Below are 13,336 nucleotides of genomic sequence, written 5' to 3' on the forward strand. Positions count from 1 at the left end.
CTAGGGCAGCCCAAAGGTATCCAACAGTATTATACCCTTATATAGTACCAAATTCATTTTCACTCAGACTTTCCTGGCTTAAGAGAGGAGAAGCCCATCTTACATCTCAACTCAGGGTTCTACTTTCCTAGTTTCTTTGCAGGTACTCAGAACCTTGGAGAAGCCCACCTGGGTCACAAGCTTGAAATGAAGCTAGAAACTCCGTAAAACTTTCCCAAGTAAACAGAGGCTTTGAACAAGTCAACCTCCACATGTCTGATACACAACTATTCTTCCTCCCATTCCCAGAAAGCTAAATGTCGAAAGTCTTCCCCATTTGAAGTGGGAACAGAAAAAATCTGTCCAAATCAGTTTACCTTTGACCATTTAGTCAATATTCTAGAGCTCACTTTTCTAGGATTAATGCAGATCTCAAATCTAAGAAAATCAGGACAACCACAGAAATACTGGGAGTGTCCCCTTGACTAAAAGCCAGGCTGAGTGCTCATTTTTGTTTGCTTTCATCCTCTATCCCTAGAAGACCCTCAAGCATGGCTCTTTTTATGAATTTCATTTTTTATTTAAAGATTTTATTTGAGAGAGAGAGAGAGAACAAGCGGTGGGAAGGAGCAGAGGGGGATAAAGAGGGAGAGAAACAGAGAAAGCAGATCCCCTGCTGAGCAGGAAGCTCGATGTAGGGCTCTATCCCAGGACCCTGAGACCATGACCTAAGCCAAAGGCAGACACAACGGACTGACCCTCCCAGGTGCCCCATTTTTTTTTTCCCCCAAGACTTATTTATTTGAGGGCGGGGACAGAGGGAGAGGGAAAGAATCTCAAGCAGACTCCTCACTGAGTGCTGAGCCTGATGTAGGGCTCAATCCCACAACTCCAACATCATGACCCAAGCCAAAACTATGAGTCAGACACTTAGCTGACTGAGCCACCCAGGTGCCCCTGAACCTCTTTTTTTTTTTTTTTTTTTTTTTAAGATTTTATTTATTTATTTGACAGAGAGATCACAAGTAAGGCGGGGCGGGGGGGGAAGCAGGCTCCTTGAACAGAGAGCCTGATGCAGGGCTCAATCCCAGGACCCTGAGATTATGACCTGAGCCGAAGGCAGAGGCTTAACCCACTGAGCCACTCAGGTGCCCCTGAACCTCACTTCTTGATGGTTAGTTCTCGTTTGCCCTCCACCCATTTCTTTTTATCTTCAGGGTATGCAAGGCAATAGAGGTCCAAATACTTAGCCTCCTCCCGCCAAACTTAAGAGGCCTATTTTCACGTTTTCTTCTATGGAGGGGGCTTCTCTCTTCATATCTGTAAGAGGAATAGAATTTAATCTGAAAATCAGGGTCATAAATACAAGAGTCAGTATGATTATTCAAAGTTATGTGAAGGAACCCCAACACTCAACATATTAAAACAAGATTTTAACACTTTATTTTTATCGATAAAAAGTTGAAACATACTTAAATCACCTTGCTGTTAAGCTTGTGTATGCCAAAGTTGGCTCTATTTGGAGGAGATTCCTTTAACTCTGGGTTGACAATCTGCTATGTCTACAGCAATAATGAGATGTTTTATTTTGGGGCCAAAGCAAAATACTGTATAAGTAACTGGCAAAGCTTGTTCTTTTCATTTCATTTTTTTAAAAAAGTAATTATCTATGCCCAAGGTGGGGTTTGAACTCAAGACCCCACGGTCAAGAATTGCATGGTTTGACTGAGCCAGCCAGGCTCACCTATCCTTTTCATTTTAAAACTTCACCACCCGGAGGACACAAAACTAGAATATAATGTCAACCTTTTAGGTACATATAGTGTCACAATGTGTGTGTATCTACATGCTTTGAGAAACGATGGGAAGAACATAATGTTTAAACTTTTATTTACTAAATTATCTATTCTGAAAATGTGCTACTTATATAAAAAAGGAGAAATTACACTGTATTATCTACAATGACATTCTGAAAACCTATTATTTAACATCTAAATTTCTCACTTGCTTTATAAAGCCCCCTATCAAATCCTTATTTTCTTTACACCCACATATAACCATTTCTGGACAAATTTGATGTTCTGTGTCCACATTACTCCAGCTTTTTGATCATTACATAATCATTCTTACATTCATCTCAAATCAATTTACTTCATGACTTCTGGAGACCCTTCAAAATATCACCAAAGATTAACCTCATCTTCAAGGAGTACCTACAGATTATGTATAATTGCTTCTTTATCTGATTATACGATTGTGTACAGGCTGTTGAATGCACACACCTCTTATTCCCTAAACATAAAAGATTTAACTCTTTTGTGAAAAATATTCAAAGATTACTTTTTTCAAAAGATCACCAAGCCAAACATTTGGCCATATTTTTATTTACTACATATACTATAAACATATACAATACATGCTACAAAAAAACTTTTTTTTTTTAAATTTAACTGTCAAGAAAGTGTATAGTGTTATAATACAATGGCACATGTTCATATTTTATTTCAAATTGGTCTGCTTACCATCCATTTCATTCCATTAATAGTGAAATGTTACTTAAGGATAATTAAAAATTATCTATTTGCATTATTAACAATAAACAATTCCAACAAATTAATAAGAATTAACCATGTCAAATATTAGTATCCAAAAACTGGGGTTTTGCAGAAATGATTATATAAAATATAGCAGCCAATTACAGTTTACTTTGCTCTGTGACAACGTACATATGCACTTGAATAGGATTCCAGCATTTGCTTTTGGAAGATACTTATTAGAAGTCCTTTGATCTTAAGGTCCAACAACAGCTTCACCCAGCCAAATCCAACCCAATAGTTCATACAATGGCTTCGGACAACTGATCATTGAAAAATTCTTATGATTTGGGTAGAGTTGAAGTTCCACTAATATTACATATGATAAAAAGAGACATTACAAGCCAATATCAAAGTCAAAGGCAAAAGAAAATACAAACATTCAAATCAGTTTACGATGACATTTTTCTACAAGTACTTTAGATGTCATACTTTCAGGAAAACGAGATTTTTAATGTGTATTTGGATTTGGATTTTACAGTATCTATGCCCTATCTGAAAATTTAAGAGTAGTCAGAATTAGGTCTAGTATTGCAAATCTTTTCATTTAATATTATTGAGCACCCACTATGTGCATTGCACTGTGCTAACTTTTAAAAGTTGAATATTAATGTCTTTATCAAGCATTACCTTAGTGTGAGGTAAAAATACATTAAATTAGCGTCAACTCATTAGTTTGCTTGTGGTATGTAATCCTGTGTCAGCTGGCTTCCCTGTGCCATATAAAGAGCTTCTGCATACCCCTCATTCACTCATACAAACACCTGCACACCAACTATGCCAAGCATCGTGCTGGTCACTGGGATACCATGATTTGGTGTATGTTCAAAGAATGCATATTAATCATTAACCTATGTAAAAACAATTAGAAAGATACATTACTTTTCTAAAATGAGGCCCAAAGCAAAATATAAGGTGTTTCCATGGGTCATATCACGCCAGAGACCAGTGAATGCCTTCCTAGACTGGGAACTAACTCTGAAGGTTTCACACTGTAGTCTAAATAGCCTAGATCATTTCTGGTCTCAAAAGTCTGTTCTTGGGAGCACCTGACCTCACATACACCATTCCATACTTAAAAAAGGATTTGTAAACTGAACTGGAACACAATGAAGAAGAGCCAAAAATGAAGGCAGTTGATAATGAAATGCACTTCAAGCACTATTCTGGCCATGTAAAATGAATAATACGTAAGTAATTCGTGATTGGTTCAAATGTTTTTCAAAGCACTAACCCTACTCCAAACTCATGTAATTTTAAATTGACTTTTATTTTATACAAGTTGCATATAAAGCAAAGGGCAGAATTTGGCCCTACAACCATCTATGGAATAGTCTAAGTGATTGGTCCTTCCACTCTAAGCAAGTAGAAGCTAAGAATTTCAAAGTCCTCTAATAGGATACCGGCACTCAGGAGAAATGGCCCTGCTGGATCCCATTAGCCAGGAGTCTGTTTAGTTGTGGTAGCAGTGTGAACCTACTATGACCCCTTGAGGGAAGGCGGAAAGCTGGGAGTTTGGGTGTCCACTCAGTGAATCCAATACTGGCTTAAAGCTATGCACTGAATAAAGTGCCCTGCACATCTGCTTGTCATCCGGAAGGTAAAGAAACACTTCTTGAGAATGAACCTATTGGTAGGTTTGGGGGAAAAGAATGACAAGGATTTAAAGAATCCCAAGAAAAAGTACGAAGCATTGACTAGAAAGGAAGACAAATGCCTCTAGTAGTGTCCTCAGAAATCTCAGGAATTGAACTGTCAGAATGAGTCATACAGTGGTCATGTTCTATAAATGAGAAAGCAATCGCATTGGGTACTTACTATTCACCTGGTGCAAGATTACTTCATGGGGGTGGAAGGGAACAGTCTATTGCCATTTGATAGCATCATTTCAAAATGAAAACAAAACCACTGAATAAGTCAGGGTAAGCAGCGTGCAATATTCCTCTCCTGTCCATCAGTTTTCCACAGGCTGATTTGCACTACCTGAGGAAAAGGAGGCAAAATATCCATCCCTTCTGATACACTCAGGCATGGCTGCTACCACCTAAAATTGCCAATTCAGAAGTTAACACACGAGCCCTCCAGTTTCGTACCCTGAAATGGTAAATGAGACTAGAGATGTAGTTCAGTCTAAAAAAGATCACAGGTAACAGAATGCTTATATAAACTAGACTGCTTTGACATCTGTAAGAAAATTATATAGATGACAATCGGAAAAAAAAAAAAAAAAAGATTGTTCCCATCTGTCAGCAAAACTGTTAGTTGAGCTATACTCAGCTGAAGTCCTCATCAGGATTCTGTTGATCCAGCAGACGGACATGTGTGAATGGGAAGTGACCTCGTTTGCCATTACACTCCCCTTCCCACTGACCACTCACATTAATCTTCGTAACCTTTACCAGCTCACCGACCTGCAGGAGGAGAATAAGGAAAGCACTTTATTTCCAGTTATGAATGCAAGCTGAAAAACTCCATTCTCTGGTTAGGCATACCCTGTCCACGTGATTGCTCTAGGGCTGACATTACAGAAATGGCTATTTGTTGCCTCCCAAGCCCCAGCCACCAGACTGATTACTTGTGGTTAGTGCAGGCATAAGGAAGAAGGGATTTCAGCAGTGCAGAAGAACAGAGAGTACAAAAAATAGAAATTATCGTAGAAAATGACACTTTTTTGGAAATGTTAATCATCTCTGGATGAGGAATCCCAACTAGAATGACCCAGTATTCCTTTTCTTGGTACCCACTACCCTTAGGTTCCTGCTTGCCCCACAGCCTGTGGCCCAGGAGAAGAGGTCCCCCTACCCTCACTGACATAGGACAGCAGCACAATCCCCCAACTACCCGTGTACATGTATCACTGCCTGCTACTGCTAGAAGGTAATCATGGAATGCAACTTCACTTGGTCTCAGAAAATAAAGTGTTCCTTTCACCTTCCTACCAAGGCAAAGCTTTTCCCACCTGGGCAGATACAGGCTAAAACTCCAAAAGCCCCCACCTTCTTCATCAAACTCTACCTGGCAGCCACTGTCTGCCAGCTCCCCACCTCCACCCTACCATGAACCAACAGACCTTGTTGCTTCCTCAATGCCACTTGGTACATATTCATTAACAATAAGGAGACATCATGTTTTTGCTTATATATGAAAAGCTTTTCTTTGCAACATCAACTATAAAGTTTTCACAATCTCGGATATACCTCTATTTTATAAATTTAAGACAAAATCAGTCTGATGAATGTATTCATCTTGTGGCAAAATACTGAACAATGGTGAGATTAAGTGGTGAGATACTGGACTAAAAAACTTTATCCTTTGATCATCAACATCTGAGTTCTGAGGCTACAAGAGCTTTTTTTTTTTTTTTTTTAAGATTTTATTTATTTATTTGGTAGAGAGAGACACTGCGAGAGAGGTAACACAAGCAGGCGGGGTGGGAGAGGGAGAAGCAGGGAGCCCGATGTGGGGCTATCTGAAGGTTCCAGGACCCTGGGATCATGACCTGAGCTGAAGACAGACACATAACGACTGAGCCACCCAGGCGCCCCTACAAGAGCTTTCTAAGCATAACTAGTCATTTGGTTTCATTAAGTTAGTAACTACTACTTACTGAACTTGCACTAAGGACTATAAAGGATTTTTTTTTTTAAGATTTTATTTATTTATTTGACAGACAGAGATCACAGGTAGGCAGAGAGGCAGCCAGAGAGAGAGGAAGGGAAGCAGGCTCCCTGCTGAGCAGAGAGCCTATGCGGGGCTCGATCCCAGGACCCTGGGATCATGACCTGAGCCAAAGGTAGAGGCTTTAACCCACTGAGCCACCCAGGTGCCCCGGATTTTTTTTTTTTTTTTTAAAGATTTTATTCACCTATTTGACAGACAGAGATCACAAGTAGGCAGAGGCAAGCAGAGAGAGAGAGGGAAGCAGACTCCCCGCCGAGCAGAGAGCCCGATGCGGGGCTCAATCCCAGGACCCTGAAATCATGACCTGAGCTAAAGGCAGAGGCTTTAACCCACTGAGCCACCCAGCCGCCCAAGGATTTTTTTTTTAAAGTAGGCTCCATGCCCAACGTGTGGCTGGAACTCAAGAGACCAAGTATTGCATGCTCTACTGATTGAGGCAGTAAGGTACCCCTACTGTACAGAATATTTTATATAAATTATTTTGTAGTCATTATAATATCCTTGTAAGACACAAATTTTTTCATTTTATAGATGAAAAAACCGAGGTTCAGAGAAATTACAGACATACCTGAGGTCACACAGCCACTAGCAGGGCTGGAATTTGAGCTCAGAAGTATCAACTCCAATGCCAATTTATAATTTATGTTCTATCATAGCAAGAACTTTCAACTACTGGCCAAAGTCAACTCCACTCTAGGACCAAGGCCTTCTGTAAAAACTAGCTTGATATCACTCAGAGGACAAACAGCTTGCCTACTGACCTGTCTATAATTTCCTAAGGAACTATCTGAAAACCACAAAAGCCTAAGGTGGTTGTGGGTGTCACAGGATGCTGAGAAAAGGAAGTCAGAAACTAGAGAATATCTTACATAAAAGGGATAAGAAGGGTGAGAAAAGGCAGCAGCTCCATCTGCTGATGTTGTGAAGATTAAGGCTGACATGGTAAGGGGAAAAGAAAGGATGATACTGCATTCCCATCCAGTCCCTACAGGGTGCTAGCTCCAGGGTTCTTTATTATCAGCAATCCTCTAATTCAAAGTTCCTGAAACCTAAGCAAGTCAACCATGACAAGTCAAGATCTTCCTAGTCTTTTGGGGAGAGGAAGACCAGGACTTCAAAGCAGAAATATCCTAGCTAGTAAAAACAATCTGAAAGTTTGTCTTATACCCCCCAATTCTCGTTCTCAGACTTTTTTTTTTTTTAAGTAAACTCTATGCCCAATGTGGGGCTCAAACTCACAACCCCAAGCACAAGTGTTATGCTCTACCAACGTACCGGGCCAGTCAGGCACCCCATAAGTTCTGACTTAATTCTACCAGCTTTTTTTTTTATTTTTAAGATTTTGTTTATTTAGGGGCGCCTGGGTGGCTCAGTGGGTTAAGCCGCTGCCATCGGCTCAGGTCATGATCTCGGGGTCCTGGGATCGAGCCCCGCATCGGGCTCTCTGCTCAGCAGGGAGCCTGCTTCCCTCTTTCTCTCTCTCCCTCTGCCTGCCTCTCTGCCTGCTTGTGATCTCTCTCTCTGTCAAATAAATAAATAAAATCTTTAAAAAAAAAAAAAGATTTTGTTTGTTTATTTGACTAAGAGAGAGCGATTTCAAGTAGGCAGAGAGGCAGGTAGAGAGAGATGGGAAAGCAGGCTCCCTGCTGAGCAGAGAGCCCAATGTGGGGCTCGATCCCAGGACCCTGAGAGCATGACCTGAGCTGAAGGTAGAGGCTTAACCCACTGAGCCACCCAGATGCCCCCCTTTTTAAAAAACTCTTGCAGTGTTGTACCAGGAACAACATCGACCTGATAACATCTGACTACTCTGTAGTGCATTTTCCTTGTTTCTAACCTGTCATCTATCCTTGGCTGTCTCCCCACCCCCATACCCCCCACACCCTGCACACCCCAGGTGGAATTAATGTCACCACACTGCTAGCCCCTTCCTATGTTAACGTCAATTGTATGAAGTGCAGTACTTCTTTCCCCCATTCTAGTATTTATTTGTATTTTGTTTTTTAAAAAAGACTTATTTGTGCTAATATTTATATTTTTACATATTTATCTGAGAGAGAGTGAGTGAGAGAGAGCAAGCAATAGAGCACCCAAAGGGGAGAGGCAGAGGGGAAGGAGGGGGAAAGATTCTCAAGCAGACTCCTTGCTGAGCACAGAGCACGAAGCAGAGCTTTATCTCAAAACCCTGAGACCATGACCTGAGCTGAAACCAAGAATCACACTTAACCAACTGAGCCACGCAGGCATCCCTGTACTTTCCATTAAAACACTTACGTCACGCTAAGTGCTATTCTGAAAGCTGGATCCAGAATAATGGAAGTCCCTAACCTTAAGAAAAATGGTTGGGGGATGTGTATGCTCACATAGTCATGTCAAAAATTTAAATTGCCACTTATGTTAGGTTCCTCTCTAGACAGGGACAAAGGGTCCAATTTAAGAAGCTGGTTTGAGGGGTGCCTGGGTGGCTCAGTGGGTTTAGCCTCTGCTTTCAGCACGGATCATGGTCTCAGTGTCCTGGAATCAAGTCCCACATTGGGCTCTCTGCTCAGCAGGGAGCCTGCTTTCCCCTCTCTCTGCCTGCCTCTCTGCCTTCTTGTGATCTCTGTCAAATAAATAAACAAAATCTTTAAAAAAAAACAGGGGCACCTGGGTGGCTTAGTCGTTAAGCGTCTGCCTTTGGCTCAGGTCATGATCCAGGGTCCTGGGTTTGAACCCCACATCAGCCTCCCTGCTCAGTGAGAAGCCTGCTTCTTCCTCTCCCACTCCCACTGCTTGTGTGCTCTCTCTTGCTGTTTCTGTCAAATAAATAAAATCTTTAAAATAAATAGATAAATAAAAATTAAAAAAATAAGAAGAAGTTGGTTTGACAGGGCACCTGACTGGTTCAGTCAGTAGAGCATGTGACTCTTCATCTTGAGGTAGTGAGTTCAAGCCCTACACTGGGCTTATTTCGGTCTGGAGGTGAGGGGTGAAGCTAGTTTGGCAAGATCCCAGCTAACATCCCTAACAGCTGCTATATCTATTTCTTTCTTTCTTTTGTTTTTTTAAAAAGATTTATTTATTTATTTATTTGCGAGAGAGAGAGAGAGAGAGAGAGAGAGAGAGAGAGAGAAAGAGAAACAGTGAAAGAGAGAACACAAGCAGGGGGAGGTGGGAGAGGGAGAAGCAGGCTTCCCACTGAGCAGAGAACCCAATGTGGGACTCGATCCCAGGACCCTGAGATCATGACCTGAGCCGAAGGCAGCGGCTTAACCCACTGAGCCACCGAGGTGCCCCAGCTGCCATATATAAATCCATCATTTTATTGATATTAAAGACACACAAAAGGTACATGAGGGTACATTCTGGAGTGTTGGAAATGTCCCATACTTTTATCTGGATAGTTACACCATAGGTACATACACATGTTAACTCCAAGCTATATATACTCACGATCAGTACTTTTTACCAAAAGATTGATTTCTTATCTAAATGAAAAAATGGGGGGTGCCTGGGTGGCTCAGTGGGTTAAGCTTCTGCCTTCGGCTCAGGTCATGATCTCAGGGTCCTAGGATCAAGCCCCACATCAGGCTCCCTCTCTCTGTCAAATAAAATCTAAAAAAAAAAAAAAAAAAAAAAAAAAGAAATGAAAAGATGGGACACCCAGGTGGTTCAGTGGGGTAAGTACCTGCATTGGAATCAGGTCATGATCCCAGGATCTTGGGATCAAGTCTGAATCAGGCTCCCTACCCAGTGGGGAGTCTGTTTCTCCCTCTTGCTCTCTCCAGAATAATAAATAAATAATCTTTTTTTAAAAAACTGAAAAGGGGTGCCTGGGTAGCTCAGTGGGTTAAAGCCTCTGCCTTTGGCTTGGGTCATGATCTCAGGGTCCTGAGATCGAGCCCCATTTTGGGCTCTCTGCTCAGCGGGGAGCCTGCTTACCCCCTCTCTCTCTGCCTGCCTCTCTGCCTACTTATGATTTCTGTAAGTAAATAAAATTTAAAAAAAAAAATGAAAAGATGAAAAAAAAATTGGTTGTATTTTACCTAGATTTTCTAGGTGTTTTTTAGAAGCTGATTCTTCAGGGGGCACCTGGGTGGCTTAGTCAGTTAAGCGTCCAACTCTTGATTTCAGATCAGGTCATAATATCAGAGTCGTGGGACTGACCCCATGTGTGGCTCCAAGCCCAGCAGGGAGTCTACTGGAGATTCTCTCCTTCTCCCTCTACCCCTCCCCCTGCTCACATGTATGCACATGGGTGCTCTCTAAAATAAATAAATAAATCTTTAAAAAAAGGGGCACCTGAGTGGCTCAGTGGCTTAAAGCCTCTGCCTTCGGCTCAGGTCATGATCCCGGGGTCCTGGGATCGAGCCCCGCATAGGGCTCTCTGCTTGGCGAAGAGCCTGCTTCCTCCTCTCTCTCTCCCTGCCTTTCTGCCTACTTGTGATCTCTATCAAATAAATAAATAAAATCTTAAAAAAAAAAAAAAAAGATGGTTCTTTAGGATATATCCTTAAGCCCACCATTCTACTTGATACCAAAATCCAGTAAAGGTTTATTTTTTTATTTTTTTATTTTTTTCCCGGTAAAGGTTTAAACACTTCTTTTTCTCTCAATGCTGTATTGTCTTTATTCTTAAGCATTTAAAATGCTATCTCAAATTGCATCCTAGAGAGCTGTAAGAAGCGAAGGGTAGGCTGACTAGATTAGCCTCTTGCTGTTACCAGTACCACAGAACCACACCAGGCTTCTCCACAAGCAGAATGGAACCTGCTGATTTGCCTTCAGACTTTTCTTCTTTCCAAGTTCAAAGGGAGAAACAACAGGGGATCTTCACTGCAAGGTCACTGGCAGGGAGGGGGGTGATTTTGTACAGATTAGACCTTTGGATAACATCAGAGCCATCTCCAATGTACATGGTCTCTTGGTTCTACTCTACAGGGGCTCAGGAACACCACACCATATTCTGAAATCCAAAATCTTTTTTTACAGTTGATTAGATTCTTGGCAGATAGGCCCAAACATCAGGGGGTGAAAACAAAAGCTATGCCATAACTCTGAAATGATTCTAACTTTTTTAAAATTCTGATTTTTAAATGAATGGAAGAGAAAAGTTGTAAGCTGTCAACTGGGCTAATTAACCTATCCAAAGTGGCCTTAAAGTACAAATACTTCGAGGAAGACCTTATTAAAATTAAAGAACCCTTTGTATCCTTTGGAGTCTTTCTCTTGAAATACTCAAAAGCACATGGGGACTCATGGAGTCAAGAAAAGACAAATCCCGGGGCGCCTGGGTGGCTCAGTGGGTTAGGCCGCTGCCTTCGGCTCAGGTCATGATCCCAGGTCCTGGGTTCGAGCCCCACATCGGGCTTTCTGCTCAGCAGGGAGCCTGCTTCCTCCTCTCTCTCTCTGCCTGCCTCTCTGCCTACTTGTGATTTCTCTCTGTCAAATAAATAAATAAAATCTTTAAAAAAAAAAAAAAATAAAAAAAAAAAATAAAAAAAAAAAAAAGAAAAGACAAATCCCAGGGGCACAGGTGGCTCAGTGGGTTAAAGCCTCTGCCTTTGGCTCAGGTCATGATCCCAGGGTCCTGGGATCAAGCCCCACGTCGTGCTCTCTGCTCAGTGGGGAGCCTGATTCCTCCTCTCTCTCTGCCTACTTGTGATCGCGGTCTGTCAAATGAATAAATAAAATCTATTAAAAAAAAAAAAAAAAAAAAGGAAAAGAAAAGACAAATCCCAAAGGCAACATGACTATCCTTGGATCACATGAGGCCCAAGTGCTTCCACAGTTTGGAAGAATAAATGGCTGTCAAGCCTGGCAGGTATGAGTTGGGGAAGTGCAGGAGGGGACAGGGCAGTCTGAAAACACAGTACTACACTCAGGGCAATTCTTTCTCCAAGTTAGAAACAAAGCGAGAATTTATACTCCTCCTCCAGGTAGGCAACAACCCAGAAACACAATTCCCAAGGCCAGACCAGGGTGGGTGAAGGGGGACATATATGGGTTTGAAGCTTGGCAAACTATTTCAAAGATGGAGAAAGAAAAATGGAGTATCTGCCCCAGAAATGCTATAATCTCAAGATACAAACAAATGTACTGCAGTGAGTGTAGTAGTAACTGTAATTCTAACACTATGGATTTCAAAATTCAAGATGCAAAAACCCCTAATTTGTCTACCAACGAACAAAAAAGACCTTATTAAGGATTTGAAGCACAAGGCAGTTAAACTTTCTTTTTATGAGGCAGACCCTAGTACCACCTTGTAAAGAAGAGACAGTGAGGACCCTTTCACTGAGGTACTATATTATCCTGTCAGTTTCTCACTTCCTGATCCTGTATTACATCCTTAGGAGCAAGTCTGCAAGTCAATCATGGCATCATCTCTAAAGAGGACTGAATGTTGGTACTTCCGTTTTTTCACTCCCAGGGAACTTGATGAAAACTGGTTTCTTCCCTAGCTCTGAGTAGTTCCCAGAATAAATCACAATCTTGGTACATAGGTAATCAAATCTACAGTTGATTCAGGAGCCAAAGATTACTCAATTGATATTCACCAGTAAGGTCCCATGATAGCAAGAATGAAATTGGAACCCAAACAGCATTCATTTTTGGTAGTCCTTAAACAGGAAACATTAGGGATCTGTGTGACCTCCTTCGCTGGTGTAACCCCAGGTGACTACCCTCTAGTTTCTGTCCCTACCATCTAAGAGTTGCCAGTGTTCCTCTGATCCTGACTTGCTGCAGGATTCCAACGAGCTCAGGACAGGAATCATAAACAAATCCATAAAAATAGAGCAAGGAAAAACACACAGAGAGAGATGGATACAGAGACCTTACCCTGAAATATTTTCAAACACACCAAGAACACATTTAGTTAATATTTCAAGATTTGGCTGAAGGAGAATAAAAGTTAAAATGATGACAGCAATCTAAAACAGAGGGTCCACAAACTATGGCCCATGAGCCAAATCCAGCTGGCTGTCTGTTTTCGTAAACAGTTCTATTAGAACACAACAAGCTCATTTGTTGTTTTGTCTATGGCTGTTTTGTTACAATGGCAGTTAAGTGGTTGTGACAAAAACTCTATGGCCTGTAAAGTC

The 13,336-nt window shown here is 41.4% G+C and overlaps 1 protein-coding gene across 3 annotated transcripts in view; it reads right to left on the reverse strand.

The window, feature by feature from the left end:
• Positions 1 to 1,033: 1,033 nt before the first annotated feature.
• The window catches only part of CRK (CRK proto-oncogene, adaptor protein), a 31,530-nt gene continuing 19,227 nt past the window's right edge, over positions 1,034 to 13,336 (reverse strand). The window contains exon 3 of one of the 3 annotated variants that reach the window (XM_047707384.1): positions 1,034 to 1,299. In XM_047707384.1, coding sequence (XP_047563340.1) covers positions 1,226 to 1,299 — 74 coding nt within the window. In that variant the 3' untranslated portion in view covers positions 1,034 to 1,225. Of the gene's footprint in view, positions 1,300 to 1,399; positions 4,985 to 13,336 lie in introns of those variants that run through there. The other 2 variants (XM_047707382.1, XM_047707385.1) reach the window with 2 other exon arrangements.

Source organism: Lutra lutra, chromosome 16, assembly GCF_902655055.1.
Source record: "Lutra lutra chromosome 16, mLutLut1.2, whole genome shotgun sequence".
NCBI lineage: Eukaryota > Metazoa > Chordata > Mammalia > Carnivora > Mustelidae > Lutra > Lutra lutra.